General features: G+C 42.6%; 1 protein-coding gene across 7 annotated transcripts in view; it reads left to right on the top strand.

Annotated features, from left to right (window-relative positions):
* Positions 1 to 20,717, top strand: part of RAD51B (RAD51 paralog B) — a 479,852-nt gene that overhangs the window by 372,389 nt on the left and 86,746 nt on the right. The window contains exon 11 of one of the 7 annotated variants that reach the window (XM_064460057.1): positions 3,218 to 3,332. The exons of the other annotated variants lie outside the window; for them this stretch is intronic. Within the exon in view, the coding sequence (XP_064316127.1) occupies positions 3,218 to 3,300 (83 nt within the window). The 3' untranslated portion in view covers positions 3,301 to 3,332. The remainder of the gene's footprint in view (positions 1 to 3,217; positions 3,333 to 20,717) is intronic. 7 annotated transcript variants of the gene reach the window in all.

Raw genomic sequence — 20,717 nt, 5'->3', positions numbered from 1 at the left:
TGGAATTTGACAGAATTGCCATCAGTACTGAAGTACTGTAGGCTTATGGCAATCCCTGAAGAAAAAAAAAAATCAATGAGCAGCTTATTTCTAGAAAATTTTGGAAATACTCAGTAGGACTGTAACAGGTAACATGCATTATATTTCTGATGCGAATCGGGCAGTGATAAAGCCAGCTTGCTAAAATTATGATGAATGCAGTGAGTGCCTGAAATCTGATGTCTAGAGAATCACATTTCTATTCTGAAATTGAATTTGTACAGCACATGAATCTTTCAGGCTCGGGGTAATTCTCAAGTGATACAGAGATGCAAACAGCATCACTGGGAACCAACCTAACGGCAATGTGCCCCACACGTCCCAAGTTACAAAAGTAATTTACAGTGCTCAACCTATTATGATACTTTCATATGATTGCGATACTTGTCCCTGCAAGGTTAGAGGATTTCATGAGAGAACTGAGTTTTGATAATCAGGCTGTTGTGAGAAAGCGCTCTCTCACGGCTTCCCAGGGGGGGCTCATTTGTTGGACTGACGGGAAGTGAATTTATGAGGGTTCCCTGCACATCAGTATTCATAGGTACTTTCTTTTTCCTCCTAGTCAAAGGAGAGAGGAAGGGAACGGTGTGAACGGTGTGAAAATACCGCTCAGTACAGACACATTAATATATTTGTAGGAGACCTACTGGGAATTATTTTACCTTTTATGTCTTGAAATCTTGGCCCCCTGGTAAGCAGCAGTGAATTTCAGACATTCATGGCTCTGGAGTTCTGCTGCTTCACAGGATGAGGTTATTCAAGTCGAAACCAAGACATTGTAAAAGAGAGAAAGGAGGTAGTGAAGAGTTGTGAGTGAGTCTGCTTTTTCTTCATGGGGCATGCAGCAGCAGGGCCCGTATCATTTTTTTGAAGTTATCAGGTCATGGCAACACCTTTTTTTAGCTGTCTCTGGTGTTGCTCTGTTTTCTTGCACACATACCATTGCTAGTATCATGTTACAAGGTTTTATGATTTGGCAGGCCGTACACCTTTTTATTTCTTACATATCCTCTTCCACTGCAGAGTTAGCCTGGTGAGGACTGCTACCAGGCTTCCAGGCTGAGAGGCAGCAGCATCTGAAATGGAGCCTTGGTCTGCTGTCACTTCCCCTGATAAGCTGTCCAGCGCGCGCCGGAGGGTGCCAGCTCTGCCAGCGGTACTGACTTAACTGCCCAAGCTTCAGGCGGCTTTCTGTGCCTTTCCATAGTAACTCTTTTCTTTCCCTGAGAGTACCCAGTGGGACAGAGGACTTCTCCTGCACTAGATCGAGAAAAGAAGCCATTTGTCACAGCACAGAGCTGGCTCCTGCAGCACTGGGAACATAGCACATATACTATAGGTGAAAACCTTGTTAACCCTTCTGTGCCAAAATGTATCTGAAATTCATTTACCTTACATGGGACCTGAATTCCCCTCCTGTAATAATATTATATTTCTTTATATGGTTTTTGCCGCTGCATAGCACTGTTTGGCTCCTGCAAAGCACTGCTGTGTTTTACTCTAGAGCCGTTTGCGTCTTAGTAGCAGCTAAAAACCTGACACCAGCTTAAATAATGCAGTTAGTTCAGTTGGTTAGTGAAGGAGCTACAGAAATTTAAGTTTATTGTATTCCTAGCCTCTCTTGGAGTTTTCACAGAGAGATCTGTGTGTATAAATAAATCCACAGTCTCTGGAAAATATGGTCCATTGTGGAACAATTTTAGACTTCCAGGATTCTGGGCTGTCAAACGCTCTAGAGCTTGACAGGTTCCCAATTACAGGCTATTTTCATTACTATATCTTTTCTGAGAGACCAGCAAGAAAAACTTTGATTTCTCAAACAACTGAACAATGATGGAGTTTTCTGGTTTTTCTTCTGTTTTGATATGCAACAACCAGATTTAGAATTTGTCTGCTAAGTCCCTCTACACTGCCAAAAGCAAATGATAAAGATGATGTCTCAGGACTATCCAAGGGAGTGGCTCAATCTCTGTACACTTGACACATGCTAGTGGTTGCTACAGTATATGCCCATTTATAGCAGTTCTTTAACAGCACTTTCTCCTCAACTCTCCGTCACTGCTTCTGTACTAGATGAGGTGCACTGCTGGGAAGTGGAGTATAACGTGTGACATGAGAATCACAGTGTGCCAACGTAGTTTTCAGGGAGGTTTAGTGGTTATCAAAGTTACAGCTATCTAATATTTTGGTTATGTAAGCACACCCATAAGATGTAAATAGATAATTAAATATCATCTGCCCAATCTTTTCCATTGTGTGCTGGCAAATTGCTTGCTGATTTTGAGGGAGAAATGGTCCTTTGGGTGGGATTCGTGCAGCTGTAAGGTTTGTAATTTTTCTGTGCTCTGCAAGTGGTTTGAAAGTCCTCAGAGCTGTAGAGCTGAGGACAGGATAGCCCCACAGTAAGTGAATAAGTATGGAGGGAAAAGATGTATAGTGTTAGCAAAAGATGTAAGGAAGATCAAGGAGAAAAGAAAGAATAAAAAGGGGACATTCCAGGAAAAAAATTACAATGTAATAATGGGGAAGGTAAGACCTTAGTAGCTGTATTATTTTTGGAAGAAGGAGAAGGGATTAGATTAGGATAATCAGAGACATCAGGAAGATATGGTTAGTAAAGTCCAAATATTTAAGCATGACTCTTCAGGTGATCTGTTGCCAGGTTTGAGATCAAATGAGGTTAGATATATTGTCAATTTAAGTAAATGCATGCGTGTAAAATACACGTTCAAAAATACTTTGCAGAGCTGGACTCAGTAATGTGTACTGCAGAGAATTCTCCACTCTTCCTGACCTCTGTAGCACGTTTCAGGAACTGCCCAATACTTTGTTTTGCTCCCAAATTCATTTTGCTTGAGCACTACCCTCATCCCCAGTAGCTGCTCTTCCTAGCTCCGGGTTGCTTAGTACACATGGCAGCTTTCAGGGGTTCAGGCTTAATTCACGTACCACTTGGAAGTAGGCTGGCATGGAACTTCAGAGGGTGAGCCCATTGCCAACTTTTGTCCTTCACCTACCTGAGGCTGCATTGCCATTTAATGTATGAGAATGATGTGCAAATGTGTATCTTTCTTACCCCATGTCCTTAACTGGGTTACTGTTTGAGCATGGGTTAGTATTTGAGCCAGTTTAACGCAGAATTTTCTAGATCCCACTTCTGTGTCTAATTCTTCTACAGAAAAGATGCCTAACCTAGTCCAGTCCATCTCTTGGGTTGCAAATGGCAGGTTAAATTGCATGTATGAAGCACAGTGCATTTAACAGGGCATGCAGTTTACAGCGCGGAGATGGGGGTAAGTCTCCTTTGAATTGATTCCTTTCCTCACAAATAACTTGTAAAAAAATTATTTCTTTAAAAAAATAAAGTATTAATCACACCACCTTTTTCTAATCTAAGCACCCTGATGGCAAAGTTATGGCCTAGTCATCCATTTCTCCCTGGGGTTTGTATTTGATTTTTTAAACACTTGGCACTTGGAGAGGGTCAGTCTGCATTCCTCTCTCTCCATCATGTTGTGTGCTTAGAGGGGTCTGTGGGGGTTATCACGCTTGGCTCCGATGAGATCCCACATCTGGTAAAGGACAGAGTGTATGACCCCACTCCCAGCCTCTTCCTTACCTCCAGCCTCCCCCCATCATCTGAGAAGGTTAAACTAAAAGCAACATCTATGATGGCAAAGGTCCAAGTTTGAAATGTGTCCATTGTATATGTTCAGTTCAAAAACAACATATCAAGGCGAGTGCAGTCCTTACAAGTAGCACCCCTGGGCCTTCTTTTATTCCAAAGCAGAGATATTTACCTAGGGAAAAGAGGGAAGTGACAGGGTAACAGAGTACACATGTTGTGAAAATATGCAGACAGCGACTGAATTAAAAATAACATTCTGCCACAGGTAGCTGCCTTGTTCCTCGGCTATTTTTTTCCCTTCAGACTAGAACCAGCCATTTCTTGTGCTCGTTCAAGCACCTTCTGTGGTTTCCTGACAGCTGGCTGGAGAGGATTGAAATCTGACTTCAAAAATGGGCCATAGGTCATGTTATTTTCAAGAGAGGAGAAGCAAAAATTCCCATAATGGTCAAAATTCACAGGTGTGGGTTTTGGTGGTTTTTTGTTTGTTTGGAGTTTGGAGTGAGTTTGTTTGTTGTTGGTTTTCTTTGTTGTGGTTGTTTTTTTTTTAAATCAGTGGTGGATATTTTAATATATAACTTTAGTTTAAAATTATTAATAAAGAACAACTATAAAATCAGATCTTCACTTCTCTTCCCTCTAATTTATAATGGCAAGCAATATTTTGTGTGGAGTTGCAGCCTGTCCTTTTACTCTAGAGTGTGAGAGGGAAATATTCAGCTTCACAGAAGAGTATGCTAGGGTTTTCTGGAAGTATTTTGTTGGGTTCTTTAATGATGTAATAACACTTCTTTTGCAAAAACTGTTTCATTAAAAGAAAGATAAGTCCAAGCAACAGCCTGCAAGCTGGTATTCTTGCTCCTGGCTCTCCTGAGCCTGAATTGAAAATACGAAAACATTCCCAGCTTTATGTTCAAACAGATGTTTTCTGTTAGGAGTTATAAACTTTTCTGGTCTTTTGTTCTTCGGTGAACAAGTTCTCTTTCTAAATGTTTTAAAAAGACAGTACTTAGCTCACAAAAGTGCTAACTTATTTGACCTGCATTTTTGGGCACGAGGCTTCCTCTTGGAAACAGGGTTCGCTACCCCTGCAGCCAAAGGGCACAGCCCAGAAAGGTAGTGCTGTCAGCTGGGTTAAAGGAAAGAAAGCAGGAGCAGGGAGAGAGGTACAAGAGAAAAAGATCAGCGAAAGGCAGCAAGTAAAGAAATTCAACTGTCATCCCCTGCTCTACGGAGAGAGCCAAGGAGTCCAGCAAAAGTCCTACTGTCTGGAAAGTGACAACTGAAAGTGTTGACTGACTCTTGACTTTTGAACAGATGGATGAAGAAACAACCCCAAGCAGCAGCAGAACATGCTTGAGGCAGGTACAGCAGCACTGGGAGTGGAGGGACTGCATGAGTGGAGAACGGGGACCACATCACCTGACCAGGGCATACACTGCAACAGCAACTCAGCATCCTCCAGGATGTCTCCCAGAGCATCTTTCTACTCTTTGTTTTAATAATGTGTTACGGTCCCTTCTGTAGAGGAGCTAGAACTGGGTCAAAGGAGGGTATTGTCAGTATGGCCCAGTCCATCCATAATACTTCTGGAGACTCATTTAATGGCAGTTTTAATCGGGGTGTTTTTTGCAGTATGAACAGACATTCTCTAAGAATTGGAATGGAAGCCCATTCCATACAGTTCACTAAGTAGAGGGGGTTTTAGTGGGTAACTCAGATAAAAGTAATCATCTATTTGTACTCAGAGTTTATTCCTTTAGAATGAGGATAAGCAGCACAGGCTAATGGGTGGAAGATGTAGGTGGGAACTAGGAGCTCCTTAGTTCTAAAGTTCATTGAGCCCTGGACTTGTTGCATGACAGTGGATAACATGGGTAAACACTTTCAGCTAGCAGTTAATAACATTGAACTACTTTGTGAAAATGTGTGGAATAATTAGTTAGCATCTGCAAAATGTTTAGAAAATAATAATTTTCCATATTTCTGCTAATTATTTGTGACAGTACATAATACTTCATGGTGTAAAAGAGATCTGTCTTCTTCACCGAAAGGGTTGTCAAACATTGGCACAGGCTGCCCAGGGAGGTGGTGGAGTCTCCATCCCTGGAGGTATTTAAAAGAAGGGTAGACGTGGTGCTTGAGGATCTGGTTTAGTGGTGGACTGGGCAGTGATAGGTTGGACTCGATGATCTTAAGGGTCTTTTCCAACCTTAACGACTCTATGATTCTATGAATGCATCTCTTCAGATCACCTTGTATCCATGCTACAAATGATAAAATCCCACAGATAAAAGATTAAACTGATTAAATCAAATTTTCTCATCAACATCACTGAGTTGCACTGATTTGTATGAAGCTATGCCCTTCATTCATGGTTTGGCTTACTGTGTCCAATGTATTTATAAGTAAAATTTATTAATACAAAATTTATTAAGTGAGAGGGTCTGCTGTCATAACCTGTGTCTGTCTATTTTCCTTAGGGATTTCTGCACCAGAGGTACAAAAAATCATTGTGAAAGGGTATGTTTTGTAGTCTTCAGCTGTAAAACAAGCCGTTTTGCAGTGGTATTAGCTCTCCAACATTCACACCAGAAAGTTGACTTGGCTTCTGGAGGTAGTATTGAGTGCCAAAACAGATTATTCCTACTGTGTAACCAGTTTTCACCTGTTTTTGTGTACGAAGGCGTAAATGAAAGAATACTTCTTGGAATCGTTTAATGGTTAAAGCAAGGTAGTGCAATTCAAGGCTTTGCTAGGCAGTAGCTTAGGTATACTCAGGATTGTTTGCAAACCACAGCAAACCGTTTTAACTATCTGTAAAGCACCTTCCCTGTCAGAAAAATGGGTGTAAGAATATTACCACTTTGCAGGCTTTGTTACTCATGAGACTTAATGCTCTGAATTACTAGCTATCCTTATTGCAGTATGATTTTTTGAAAGTCTTTTTTTCTCTAGTTTTGGTATGATTGGCTATCATAGCAATAGCCCTGTTTTTTATATGACATACTGTACTCGCTATTGTTTGAAATCACCATTAGAACACTTGACAATAACATTTTCTTTCCAAACTGGCATGTATTTTTTCCAGCACTGATTTTTTTTTCCCTTTCCTGTTTATCTAAAGTAGCTGAAAGAAAAGGACACATTGCGTCAAGACTGATAGGACAAGAATTAGACCTCCTGTATGTGCTGGTTGTATTCAGGCCTACAAGCGCTTCCTTTCTCCTCCCACATACCCAAAGCCAGCTCTGCTCCATTCTTTGGGGCAGGCAGGATATTGAGATTTACAAGACCTCTACCCTTCGAAGTGCTGGGAGGCGGAGGTTCTTGCACATTTCCTTACAAAGCCTAAACCTGAGGAAAATAGATACAGGGATCGTGAGGATGGAAAGCTTCATATTCCCCACATTTCAGGTAGTGTGTTTGCCCTGGGAATGGTAGTAAAGGAATATACTGTGATTTGGTGCTTGGGACCGGTTACAATTTAAAACAGTCTGGGCTTAGTGCAGAGCCAAATTCTGAAGTGATTTAGTCCTGCTGCATATATGTTTACTCCTGCGTGGGTACAGACATAATGGGAGAAATTGCCCTGGCGGAATTGCGAAGGATTTGTTAACATAGGGAAATCTCACCACTTTAATTTAAATGAGTTTAACAGATTACTGAAACTCGTGCCACACCCATGTTCCTTGTCTGTTTAAACTACATTTCAGTAAGTGCTTACTCCAGGGTTTGCAATAGTTTAAGTAAATTTGATATAAACTGTACAGTTACTTAAAGCAGTGTAATTTTCCTATGTAAACAAGAACATAGTCAAATCCTGTGGACAACCCCCTTCCTCCGGACCCAGCTGGAAAGCGTCACTGAGCCCAGTTACTTAGCACAGTCCTGTCAGCCACCTCCCACCGCTCAGCCGTGGATGGGGTCTGTGTGCGCGCTCCCCAATATGTTTCAGGGTGGAGGGTAAAGGCGCATTAGCTCTGACGTGACAAATCCTGCCTGGAAGTGTGTTAGGGAGCGCTCACACCGGTGGCTCTGCTGACTGCTGGGGAGGCAGCAGCACTGGGAGGGCGGCAGTTAGTTAGAGGCAGCTGGAGGGCAGCAATATCTCAGACTGGGCCAGCTCTTTGCAGGGCGAGCATCTGCCCATCGCCTGACTAACTTCACACAAGCTAGGTTCCTTTCAACCAGCTTATTCACACTTTACATCTTATTAAAGAATTCAGAGTTGATTTAATTTACAGGGAGCATCAACTTCTGTCCACTACTGTGCCAGTATTCAATCTGTCACACATCAGGAGATTTGTCTACTGTAAATAATTTCCATTTCCCAGTTAGTGAAGAATATTCAAGAGAGCAGGTTTCAGTTCAAAATCCAAAGAGACTCCACTTGCCATTTCTCTTCAGGGAAGTGTATTGTCTATAATTGTAACTCTGGCATACCTTTGCACAGCTACTTTTCAGTTTCACTCTTCATTTGGTTTTGCTTTGTTTGCCACTGCTGACCAAAAGCAGCCTGTTTTTTTTTTCCAGTGCCTAAAGTGGAAGTAAGTGGGGCAGGATCCAGTTGCCTCTGTTGTAACCAGGGAAGATCTTTCATAAATATCTGAAAAAGTGCTTTCGCATTAAGGAGCGAACAAGTAGGAGCTCATGGGCTACATTCAGTAGTGATTGAAAAGAGGATCAAATAGTTTCTTTCTGCATTTTCCCAGGGTTCAGCTCCATAGCAGTTTAAACTGCTCAGTCTGCGGTGCTCCCAACTGTGTGTTCCTCTCTCCTTCTCTTGCACTGGCACCAGCACTTTCCTGACCTGAGCAGTTGCATGAACTGGCTTAAACAGGCTGAAAAACAATCTGGGGGGATTTTTTTAGGCCACTCAGCCGAGACTGGTTGAAGGTGCCATAGAACTGCATCTTTAGGTAATCGTTCATCAGTTCCTCTAAGCTTTCCCGTTACGTAAGGGAGCGCTGGCTCATGCAGAAACTATTTCCAGGATGGTTTCTGAATTTGGCGGCCTGTGTTTCATAGCTAACTTATAAATGCAATTCTCCATGCAGCTGGGACCTTCCATAAAGATGAAGCAGTGTACATTCTTAAAACCTCTTTAAAGAGTGTCCTAAGTTAATTGCTATATAAGCTGTTTGACATCAAGAAGTGTTCAGTTTCAGTGGGGTAGTACAAGTCTGCGGGCATCTTCCTCTGTAAGATTGGGCCTACTTTGTAACAGTTACTAGGAGTCAACTAAGTTTGAAGGCATTTGCCTTTCAGAAGTCTGTAGCAAGAGCAGGGGTTAGAGCTCTGTTTGCTGTAGCCTGTTTCTTTCCCCTCCCAGCAGAGAACTGTTCATCTACTCGATTGCTTCTCCATAAGGGATCCTCGTTCCCTCTTGACATACAGGACTGCACAGTAGTGAACACATCCAGGATGGGACCTGGAACTTTACTCCTGCGTCTCATCTCTAGTCTTTCTGAAGAGTCAGTGGCCCTCCTTGCAGTTAACTAGAGAAAGACCACAGTCAAGACTGGAAGCTTTGTTGGTGTCGGCAGAGAAGTCCCAGACTGAATGACCAGAGCCCGTACACTGTTCCTGTCCTTAGCCTTCCTCTGCCTGATTCGGAGGCCGCACACTGGCAGAGAGTGGGGAAGCTTGTGCTGCTGCTCAGCCATCATGTGTGTGTTCTGTAGTTTGAGAGCTCCTCACCTCAGCATTCTTAAGGGCTTTTTATTTGTCAGCAACACTGAACTAATATGCAGGCAGACCAGAATGAGAAAGCTTTGATCGGGCAATCGTGGTTTGTTTTTGCTATGTCTTCTCCATCTATTGAGTAATCCCTGAAAAAAGGAGAGTGATAAGGAGTTAGTGGATATATGTGTTTGTAAGCACAGAAGCACATATCGCTATGCCTGCAAAATCAGAAAGCATTTACAACAAAAGTGTTGTAAACACATGAAAGCCCAGGCAGCGAACTCCAAAGGAAGCCCACAGGTTAAGACCGGTGCAGATATAGGCATGGAATTGCCCGTTATCCAGGCAGCAGGGAGCTTCTGAGTATATCGATGTGTCCTAAGTGATCTGTTAAAGACTTTAAGGTTCTTTTGGACATGTTTGGTCATCTGGGCATTTGGAATTGCTGTCACCTTATCACTGATGGACATGCAAACCTAGTCATATCATGATTGTTGCAGTTGTCTTATACCTTCCATTATAAAATCCTGGTTTCATCTCACTATAATTTACCGTAACATTTGAGCCAAAAATGCTAGTATAAGGGACTTGTTTCTGGATGGTTTTGATGGAAAGGTTTTTCAAAAAGTTTGTGTTGAGTGGTTGTCGTGCAAGTGATTGAGAGCAAGTTTTGTTTTTTTTAAGAAAATCTACGGCCTCCATTTCTGAGAACAGATTGCACATTGTTGATGGATGAATGGGATGTTAGGAGAAAAAAGGGGGAAAGATTTTTATTTTCACATGAAAATTTACAGAGTGATACTCTAAGCATCCTCCACCACAAGGTTAAGTCCATTTTCTTTTGAAATTCCTTTTTCTAGCCTTACGAACTTTTGTGTCACTGAAAGGCAGTACTGGAGAATGGGAAGTTAAGCTGTATCCATCAGTCCGCAGTAGTCCTCTGGGCATCTTGAAGGAACAAGAATGGAAAGCAGTGAGGAGTAGGACAATGACAGTGATGGGCTGGGAGACTGTTGAAGCAGAAGAGTGTGGGAGTGACAGCTGCGATGAGGCTTCAGATTGGGGTGGGATATGAAGGATATCCATGTAGGGAGATATAGCTTAAAGGGACTAATCTCCAGACCTTAAATGTACACAGCGGTTTTTGAGTCTCGCTATTTCACTGTTCCATAGCAACTGCCTGACAAGATGCTTCATTGCCCTCTTGCCTTTAGGAAAAGCAGTGTGGATCCTACTTGTGCAAGCCGTTAAAAGTATACATCTTAGATCTAAAGCTATCTGAACCCTAAAAATGCCAGCATTTTTCTGTGATGGAATGTTGGGTGGTAACGCAATTTGACATTTTAAATTAATAAGTGTTTGACAAAAATAAACCAAAACCTGGTATTTTGACTCTAGGAGTTTCCTCCTAATACAGCTGGAACTCAGTAAATTTTGCAAAAAATGCCATGTATGGCAACAAGTTCAAATCCTGATGTCTGATGACGGATGGGCCCGTTCTCTGGAAACATTAAGGGTGTCTCATTTATGAATCCTCTGAAAAAAACAGTTCAGCAGTTCTATCCGGAGCAAGGAGGATTTTTGGTGAACTACAAGGCAAGAATTCTATCTAAATAACAATGTAAATTTTAAAGATCCCTTTGGTAAAATATTATGTACTTCTTCAATACAAATGAGTTCACGGCAAGGGCATCTTTTTGCTTTGGTAATAACTAAATTTGTTTCTTTCCCTAATTGCCTTTAAACTTCTGGAGTACCGGTGTATATAATTTGAGTTTGACCTATTTCTAGCAATCACAGTTGCTTCAAAATCTGGCTATACTGAAATGCCCTGTTCTGATATTGGCAGCATTTAAACCCTTCTCATCTTCCCCTTAAAAAGTGGAAACTATCTCTTGATTTGTTGAGGGGTAAGGAGTGGCCCAAAATGATAAAATAGTCTTAGGAGACTATAACATTTATCATGAGATGGAGATCTATTAGCATGTAAAATTTTCTTTGGCTTGATTGCATCTTGAAGTTTACCAGAACATACACAAATAGTTTCTAGTTCTAAGAAGTGTGCAGACCTCAGTTTTGCATATGGCCATCTCTCCAAACCACAAGTCACTAAAGAATGTCAGTGTGATGTTTGGCTGGTTAAAGGAGGGCAGCACTCCTAAAGCAGGCTTGTGGTTTTATCCCTGCAGTAAGAAGACTCAAACATTAGAGAAAGTATTTTCTTTCACATGTATTATAGTTTATTTTTTTCCATAGTCTGAAGCAGCAGCACCTGTGTAACCTTATTTAACTGCCTTCACACATTTTCTTTCCCTCAGCTAATATTCTGCCAATGTGACAAACTTTCCTCTCTTTGAACTGCAGAACACCATAAAAGCTGGTATTTCTCAGTCGTGTCCAATAATGTGATTGTCTTCTATGTGCTGTTCATTGGGAGCTGTCTTTTTACTAATACTGGTAGAACATGACTGTTATCAAACAAGAATAAATCTTATGGGGAAGCTGTTACAACTTGTTAAAAAAGGCCAATGCATATAAGGTTCTGTTGTTTGCTTAGCCCTGAGCCTTTCCCAAGCATGGATCGTTACAGATAATTTGCTGCTGCTCTTTTATTAAGAATTTTTTCTCCTGTGGAGGCTGTGAGGAAGTTCTATCCAGAGACTTGAATACAGTGTTAACAAGAGGAGCTCGCAGTTATGTTTCCTTACCTTAATGTTGACAAAAGTGAAAAATAGTATGTTTTACAACCTTTAAGTCCTTTCCTATCCTCTGAGGGATGTTCATTCAGTTTTTGGCTTCTCCTCTCATTCTGCTAATGAGAATGCCAGTTAGGCTGGGGTATTTGAAACCTGCATGTAAATTCACCAAGGACTACAAAGGACCGAGACTTGTCACGTATTTATTTTCTGTTCACTGGGACACTACAGAAAACTTATAATCACAGTTTGCTCCCCAACCAAGGAATCTTGTCTCCATTCCTGTTATTTTCCACTCACAAGAATATATCCTTTTCTATTGCTAAGTGATGGTTGTTCACAGCGAATGATCTGCCATGCGGGTAAGTGGCATTCAGTTCCTCACTCGCTGCTCTCTGCCGTCTGGTGTGATTGCTTTTCTGTCTGTTACTTCTTATCCAACCTAACAGAGCTGCCTATCCCTGGAGTGGCCCAGAACTGATTTCAAAGTAGTGCAGGACTCTGAAAAGATAGGTGCAAGTTCCTAGCAAGAGGAGGCAATTCACAGCTTAATTCAGTCATCTTCTGAGTCCAAAATACCTGCCCTCCAGTGACCAGAAAGTCTTATTTTTTGAACAGCCCTTTTGTTAGAGATCTTAGTAACATAGGGAAGGGAATTTGTTAAAATACTGGTTTTATTTCCACACTATCACTTTAAATGTGAGCCAACTCTATGTTTTCCTCAGAACCAATGAGGCTTGAAAGTTTTTTTAATTAAAAACCAGTGAAAGGTGGGGTTTGTATTTCCTTTCCCATAGAATGTATTTGAAGCACCTCTGTCTCCAGCTAGCTATGGGAGCAGAGCCAGCCCATAATGGTTTCAAGCCCAGTGTGTGCACAGGGAAAGGGGTTTTCACCTGACTGATGACACTGAAAGCGTTTGCAGTGCAGAGTGCTGAAGCTTGTAGCACTGAAGTTGTTTAGAAGAGAAGAGAGAGGAGGTGGATGTTTTCCAAAACCTGGCAATTCTTCCCTGTCAAGTGCAGTAAATGGTGCATGAAGGGTCTCATTTCATCTGCTTGTGGGCACTCTGCTCCATGTGGGCACCTTTTGAAGGGGTTGCCAGAGGTTGTAGCTGAGATTGGTTGAACTTCCCTCAGAGTCCTTTTCCCTGGCCCTACAGCCATTCTTTCAGCTGGGCTGTCAAAAGTTTTGTTATTGGAGATATCCATTAGGACTTGTAGGTGTAGGGCTGAAAATTAATTGTTCACCCTGATATTGCTTAAGAATGCAAAGCAGCGTGACATCAAAACGTCTTCCACAATCTCAGTATCCTTTCCAACGTTACATTGCATTTACTGCTTCCTGGGCATCATATTGCTCCAGTTTTAATCTGAATTTCTTACCAAATTCATAGTATCTCTACCTGATCTGTTACACAGTGGCCCTGTTGTCATTTCCTTAGGTATGATAACAACGTCATTGTCCAGCGTGACTTAATCTTTGCTGTAGGGCCTTGTGGCCTTGCAGTCATCTTTATAGCACATCGCTAATGGGAATGTTTCCAGCATTATGCTGGAGAGGGGAAAAGGAAACATCTTTGTAAAGGAGCTGCTCCCAATCATCACATGTGAGTAGGAGTGAGGACGTGTATTATGTTCAAGGTTCACAGGTTCAAGGAGCAGGAGATAGAATAGGGTGTTAAGCAGAATGTGAAACAGCCCCCAGGATTGCACTTTAGAGGAGTTGACTTCTTTTTGGGTGGGGAGGAGAAGACAACCTCAGGAGCACTTGAAAGTATGAAAAAGGTAGGAGAAATATGGAGACTAGAAAGAGGGGAAAGAGGCTGAGGAGAGAGCAAAGGGCAAGGTAGCCCAGACCTTGCTCATTGGGATGTGTATTTGTGAAAATGGGGCTGGATATCTGAAAATGTGCTTTTCTGCAGGTTTTCAGGTTTCTGCTTCTCACCAGCTCAGAAGCTGCATGCATGCATGGCCTGTTTCATGATAGATTAGTGTTTCCGCTTGGAACCGTAAAGAGCAGACATGCTTGAAGGATGGGCAGGTGGCAAGAGAAATTATCTGAGCTTTATCAAAGGCCAAAAATTCAGGGAGACAGACGTTTGGGCAGATGCTCGGGTCAAGTCTTGTTTTGTCCAAACCACTTCCCCTAACCTTAGACGTGATATTTTCAGAGTGAAAGGGTGGGCAAAGCCCAGGGAGATTCCAGAACATGGCTGTTTTGCAGCTGGCTGGACGTGGAATTCATCGGCGACAGAGCAAGACTCGCTCTTATCCTGCAGATATAGAGAGAGCTCAGACTTGTGCACGCACAGAGGAGCATGCACATGCATGCATGCACACACACCAGAACAAACCAGTTCTGTCCTGCCTGCTGGGGAGGCTTCGGTTACAGTATCTGAAGCCAGAGATTTTGTTTAAGCCATTCGGACTCTGAGGGCTGTAGCCCTGCCTGCCTCCTTCCTCTCTCAGCACCCAGCCAGAAAAATCATCCCCCTCGCCTCCCTCCCTTTCCAGCACACACAACACAGAAAGCAAAAAACCAACCTAAGCTTGCCTTTGCAGCTGGGACTTATCAGCCAGAACACACACATGTAGGTCATCCATGGGAACTTGGCAGTGTTGGATCAACGAGCATGCGGGGGGGGGGGTGCAGGGCAGCGGGAGGAGCAGGGCCGGGTTCTTTTTTTATCGTTATTATTATTATTGTCTGCTCTTTTAGAAAGGAAAAGGAAGAAAGATTACAGCAGCTTTTCTATTAAATGAAAAGATTAGCATGCCGTGGATGCTTTGCTGGGGCGTGATGAGATTCGCAGCAGATGAGTTGGTTGCTAGGCAATGCTAATGAAAAGCAGGCTTTCAAAACTTCTGTGCTGTGTGGGCCCAAAAGTTATCTAGCCTCCCTCCTGGAGGCCCCCCCCAATCCCCCTGCCCCACGCAACCTCCCAAATATTTATAAAATCCTCACCAGGAACAAGAAAGCCAGAGGCTGGGCTGGGCTTTTGACAGCTCGCTCTTCCTGAGCTGCCTGGGAGACGCGCGCACACACACACACACACGCGCACAAAACTTTGCTGATTTTCTTTTCCTCCTTACAAAGGAGGAGGTAATTGAAAACAAAACAACAAACTTAAAAAAATCTAAAATAAACAAAAAACCCAAAACACAAGGAGAAGAAGAAGAAAAGTGAGCAGTGGCTCCCAACCCCGCTTAGTCTCCAATTTCAGAGTTCAGTCAGAGTTTAGGGCTTGTGTGTGTGTGTGTGTGTGTGTGCACGCTGGGGTTAGGTACATGTTTGTTTCTGATTTGTCTCCATGCGTTTTCAAGCTGGGTTCTAGCTTTTCCCCTCCTCCCGTCCTGCCACAATCCTCCTTTCCCTTTCAAGGCCTTCCAACACAATGAGCTTATTTTCCCATGCTCCCTGTGAAAGGCAGGGTATGTGCGTGAAAGCTGCAGCCTCGGAGGACCCTTTTAAATAAAAAGATTGAATGTCGCTGATGTTACAGACAGGGTTTCTGCTATTTTTACAAATGACCCATGTCTTCCTTGCCTTCTCAGAAGTATCAGCATTCTTAGATATCTGGCCATCTGTCTCTCTCAATTGGTTTTTTAAGTGAATTTCATGTTGGTGTGACAGCTTTGAAGACTGAAGTTTCCTGCTTGCTCCATATTCTTATTGCTCTGGCTAGCGTGCCTCAATTCTAAAACAAAGTCCTTTCATAGCTGCAAAAAAGGGTATTTCCATGGTCGGTTCTTGGCTAAAACCACCAAAGAGGCACCATTTAACAAGGTCTAATTCAAAAATAGCCCGATCGAGTCATAGTGCCCTGTCATGAAAAAGCAACTCTGAAGTTACTGAGCTACTTTGGGCCCCTAGGTTGAAGATGGGAACTTGCAGAAGCAGTGCCTCCCTGCGCTGCCCGCTTTGAGTTTCACCCATCCCTTGCCCCAGTATATCACGTTGGATGTGAAAGGCATATTCTCCCTTTAATGCCAGTGTGTATTTTTCGTGAATGCTTTTAGGGAAGTGAAAGGTTAGCATGAATTGGAAACAGAATTTTAAATTACTGTGAAGGGTGAATACAAGTCTCATACGGTGGTCTCATAAAGGTAGTCCAAGTTCAACCATTAATGATCTCGGTTGAGGTCTGCAGAGGCCACTGGCATTTGGCTTAATGAAAACAAGAGCCTGTGGGGGTTTTGTGGGATTGTTTTGTTTTGTTTTGTTTTAAAACATGCCGGAGCAGCTCTGGTTTTCCTGGACTCTTTCTCACTGATGCCAGTGTGAATTGTTAATCAATAAGAAATTCCTCAGGCAGACAGATTTTGTGGGGCAACTACAGCGACCTCTTTACACCATATTTCAGATCACAAAGGCCTGTATGTTCTTTTTTTTTCTCCTTTTCTCCTTTTTTCCAACCATCAGCACTGTTTTAGTCAGTACTAGGTGGATAGATGAGATATTAAACCAAGGTCCTGATCATGTGTGGTCATTACAAATCTCAAGGCGTTCCCTCCAGAAGTTAATCTTTCAATTATCAGTTAGGGGAATTCAATTTTGCTTCCATAAATTCTCCTGCTGTTTCAGTTGAATAGGGATGGCCAGTTTCTAAATGCTTGGGAATACAGCCAGCTGCTGTGTGCAGACTGTGGGATGACTATTCAGGTAATGCTCCATTATTTGAAGTAAGAATTTTGGTCCTGCGGGACATGTTACAGGATGTGTTAGGGAGCATGGTAAGGGCAAAGCAACCTTGTGCCCTCCCTCCTGTCCTTTGTCAGGCCAAGCAAAATGCCTGGAGGGCTCCATGTTTTTGATCTGTGCAAGCTCCATGCTGGCTCCAGGCATTCCAAGGCTGCACAGACATGCCTGCAAGGTATTGTTGACCATGATAAAAGGATACTTGTTTTTCACCTTCCTCCTGAGCTGTTGTGTAGTACTGACTGGGGTGACCAGCTGCTTCCCCCAGGTCCATTTCAGCTGTGGATGTAGCCATTCCTTTGTGTAGCTTGGTATTCTTTACTTTGATATTTTCTAGAATAAAAAGTGATGGACAAATGCAGAACAGGGGCATCTCTGAAAATTAACATTATCTGATGTTCTATACTCTGAAATCAAAACCCATCATGTGCCTTTCCCACATGGCTTTGACCAGAGTGGTGTCCCGAAAGCCTTGCACACGCATGCGCACTTGCATCACTCCTTATACTGCATGCCTTTGCAAGCAACCAGTCAAAGTGGTACAAAAATACTTTGTTTTGTAATATTAACAGAATTAGGTGATGAAACGCACATGTAAAACATGTCCAGTTTGCATTCACACACCACTGGATTCTTCACTTTTACACTAACAGCTACTGAATTCTGAGCAGTCAGGTCTCACCAACATGATGGTTCATAGGAAACCCATTTGGTGGTCACCTCTGTGACCTCTGTGTGTGCTGTGTCTTGTATTCCCATATACAAGAATTCATAAAGGAAGTGCTAACCCATCCAGGAAAAAGGAGCCAGAACGTCTGATTTATCTATATTTACTTGTGGGAGATAAGGCTGGGATAAATCTGGTGAAACATACTATACTGTAGGCTTCAAGGTGTTTAATTTGTTTAAAAAGTAGCTGACACATTTCAAGTGCACAACTGAAAGTATTTCTGATAGCAAACTTCCCTTCATGTAAGGCTTGCCTGCGTGTCCACTAGAGTCAGTGGACTTATAAGTGAGTAAGATAGGGTGCATAACAGGTATGGGGGTAAATGCTAGCAGACCTACGCAAGCAGAGCAGTATTTGCTGGTTGAGAGGTAGCAAAATATTTACTTTTTACCTGTAAGAAATGCTGCGTAACTGAAATTTGCTTTGCTGGATTTCTGGTACCACAACTGCCACTGCCATCCCTACTGATTGTTTGGAAAAGGTCCTCTGCAGATTCGCACACACTCAATTGATCATGAATGAAGGTAAGAGCAGTTATTAATCTTACTGCCTGGTTGCACTCTAAACCCCCTTCTAATCCTGCCTCTGTTCTCTTAGACAATGAATGCAGTGAGATGAAGGCAGGATCAATGCCAGCATGGAGCTGCCCTTTTTAGTAGTTGTCGTGGCAGGGTTTTATAGATCAGCAACAGTGAGTAGTTCTCAGTGTACTGGGGGGAGAAGGGGGAGAAGATGAATTAAAAGAGTCAGACATGATGCTCCTGAAGTGATGGCAGAGTCCCATCCTGACTCTTGGACTTTGGTGAATTTTTGGGTTCCTTGTATTTAATGACTGACCTAATGAGACATTACAGCCCTACTGCCCTTTGGAGATCCATGAAGAGCTCAACACAAACTAAGAAAGGGTGCATTGTGTCTTTGATACGCTGGGCAGTATTTCACAGGCTGGCAGATTTAATAAAATCTCAGAGGAACCTCAGCTCATTTTTTAAGAGGCTTAACACTGAGTTAAAAGTTCCCTTTATTCCTGCATTGTTGGAGACCATTCGCTTCTTGTGTGCTGACAGAGGAGCTGCAGGGAATTGGGGCTTCATGAGCCCAGATAGGATGTGGGCAGCTGGTTGAGACTGGTTAGAAATCTGCAGGAGGAATAGCGGGATGTAAGAAGCTTCCTAAGCCTTTTTGTGATTCTCAGTCTTTGAAGTCACCCGATGCCTCATATGCAGTGTGAAAACTTTGCTTCGCACCTGAAAGGAAAACCAAGCAAGCTACTGATAAGGCCTTTTGGTCAGTCATTTTGAGCTGCATGACATGAAGAAGCTATGTCTAGTACCAGTACTTCTAGTGATATTAGTTGTACCACCGTCAACATTAGGTAAGGATAACTGACTCCGCAACTAGAAACATGAACAAGTTCACTCTCCCAAGTCCTTCCCTGACACACTGTTAATAGAGATAGCCAGAAAGGAAGTGTGAAAGTGGAGAAGACCTTACAAAGATTCATAAATGGATCCTTGGAGATTCAGATAGTGCCGTAGTTTCTTGTTCAACGCTGCTAATCCAATGAAAAAAGCAAAAGGTGGGGAAGAAGAGCAGAGCTCTAGCCAGGCAGGCTGGAAGAGATCCACTCGAGCAGCAAGCTTTCTTTGATGTTCAGCACTGAGGACTGGGAGCATTTGGGCCAGGAAGCAAATCACTACATATCATTTTGGAGTGCAGACCTAGAGCAGGTCAAAATCTGAAAACTGATGAATACTGAAAACTGCAGAGTTTGTTTTTGAACATCTGATCGCTTTCACCACTACTCTGCTCACTTCTGTTATTGTTATGGAGGTGCTGGTTGTAGACTGCATGGATAATTTCACAGCAAGAGTTCCAATCTATGCCATATGTTGACCCTTCAGTCTAACTTTATATAGAAAAACTGTCGCTCAGAAAACGTTAGTGATTAGTTTAAGGGAGGGGAAGAATTTTGCTTAGATTTTCAAAAGTGCAGGGTAACTACTTTTGCAATCCCTAGCACTTAAACATTACCCTTTTTTGAAAAATGAAACACAGTTCTCATGGTATTTCAGTCACCACTAACTCTAAAATAGAATCCTTTTTAAACTCAGAAATTCACTGCTAGGTTGCTGCCCACTCCCATGGATAATGCAGGCTGCTGGAGTTTTGGATTTGAAATGGAAATGGAGTCTCCACCCAAGGACTGGTAGTTTTTCTTCCTTTCTTCTTTTCCTTGTCATTGAATGAAGTTTGGCTTTCTTAGTGGATAAAGGTTTATATACTTTAAGAAGCTTTAACGTGAGCAATTAGTCAGAATTGGCATCTGAAATGATTGGATATGAGGAAGGGAAGGCTCCAAACCCTGCTGTATAGGAATTTTTGCCAAATTATACTTCTCTGGTAATATAGCAGCTGAGATCCCCCTTTCATTGATCCTTGTAAGATCCAGCAGAACCACGCTCCCTTCCTGCTGGCAGATGCAGATCCTGCAGAGATGAACAAAATACAACCTCTGTAGATATTTTTAAGATAACTCCTTTCTTGAGAGAAGACAGCAGAGGGGAACAAATGCTTTCAGGAAGAAGAAATTGCTGTTTGGAACTGGTATGTCTAGGGGCACTGTTGAATATCAAGAGAAGACAAAGAAAATTAAATGAACTATGACAAAGGAAGAGCCAGTCATGTAAAAGGCCAAGATGATTTGTGAGATTTTGCAATAGCCTCCCAAGAGGAGCAAGGCCTTTTGCTTGAGACGTTTAAAATTATACTGGACAGAGCAGTGGTTATTCAGCACATGGGCCCCCTTGGGACAGAGTGGATAAGCCACTGGGTCTCCCTTTGCATGTTCCCTTTACTCTTTTGTAACTCTTCCTGAATCATTTGTCTTCCCTGGACACCCATCCTGACTCTCTGTTCCTCCCCTTTTCCCCTTTAAGAAAGGAGCCATGTTTGATTCATGGTGTCAGTTATCTTCCAAGCTCTGCGCTGATCCCAGGGGTAGGAGCAAGCTCATGGGGCCGATGAGGGTAGGAGTGATCAACTGCAGGCTTTCCTGTTGCTGAGCTTGCTGCAGGCCTGACCGTTTTTAAGACTTCAACAGATGTTTCTGCTTAGAAACTATTGGCATCTTTATGGACTGTTTTTTCCATTCTTCCCTCCCGGCCTGTGTCCCAACAGCAATGAATTATGTAAGACTACATTCTAGCCTTTTCTTTATTAATATTTCTGTAGA

The sequence above is a fragment of the Phalacrocorax carbo genome, chromosome 9 (genome assembly GCF_963921805.1).
Source record: "Phalacrocorax carbo chromosome 9, bPhaCar2.1, whole genome shotgun sequence".
Taxonomy (NCBI): domain Eukaryota; kingdom Metazoa; phylum Chordata; class Aves; order Suliformes; family Phalacrocoracidae; genus Phalacrocorax; species Phalacrocorax carbo.
This window is presented reverse-complemented; position numbering and strand designations above follow the sequence as displayed.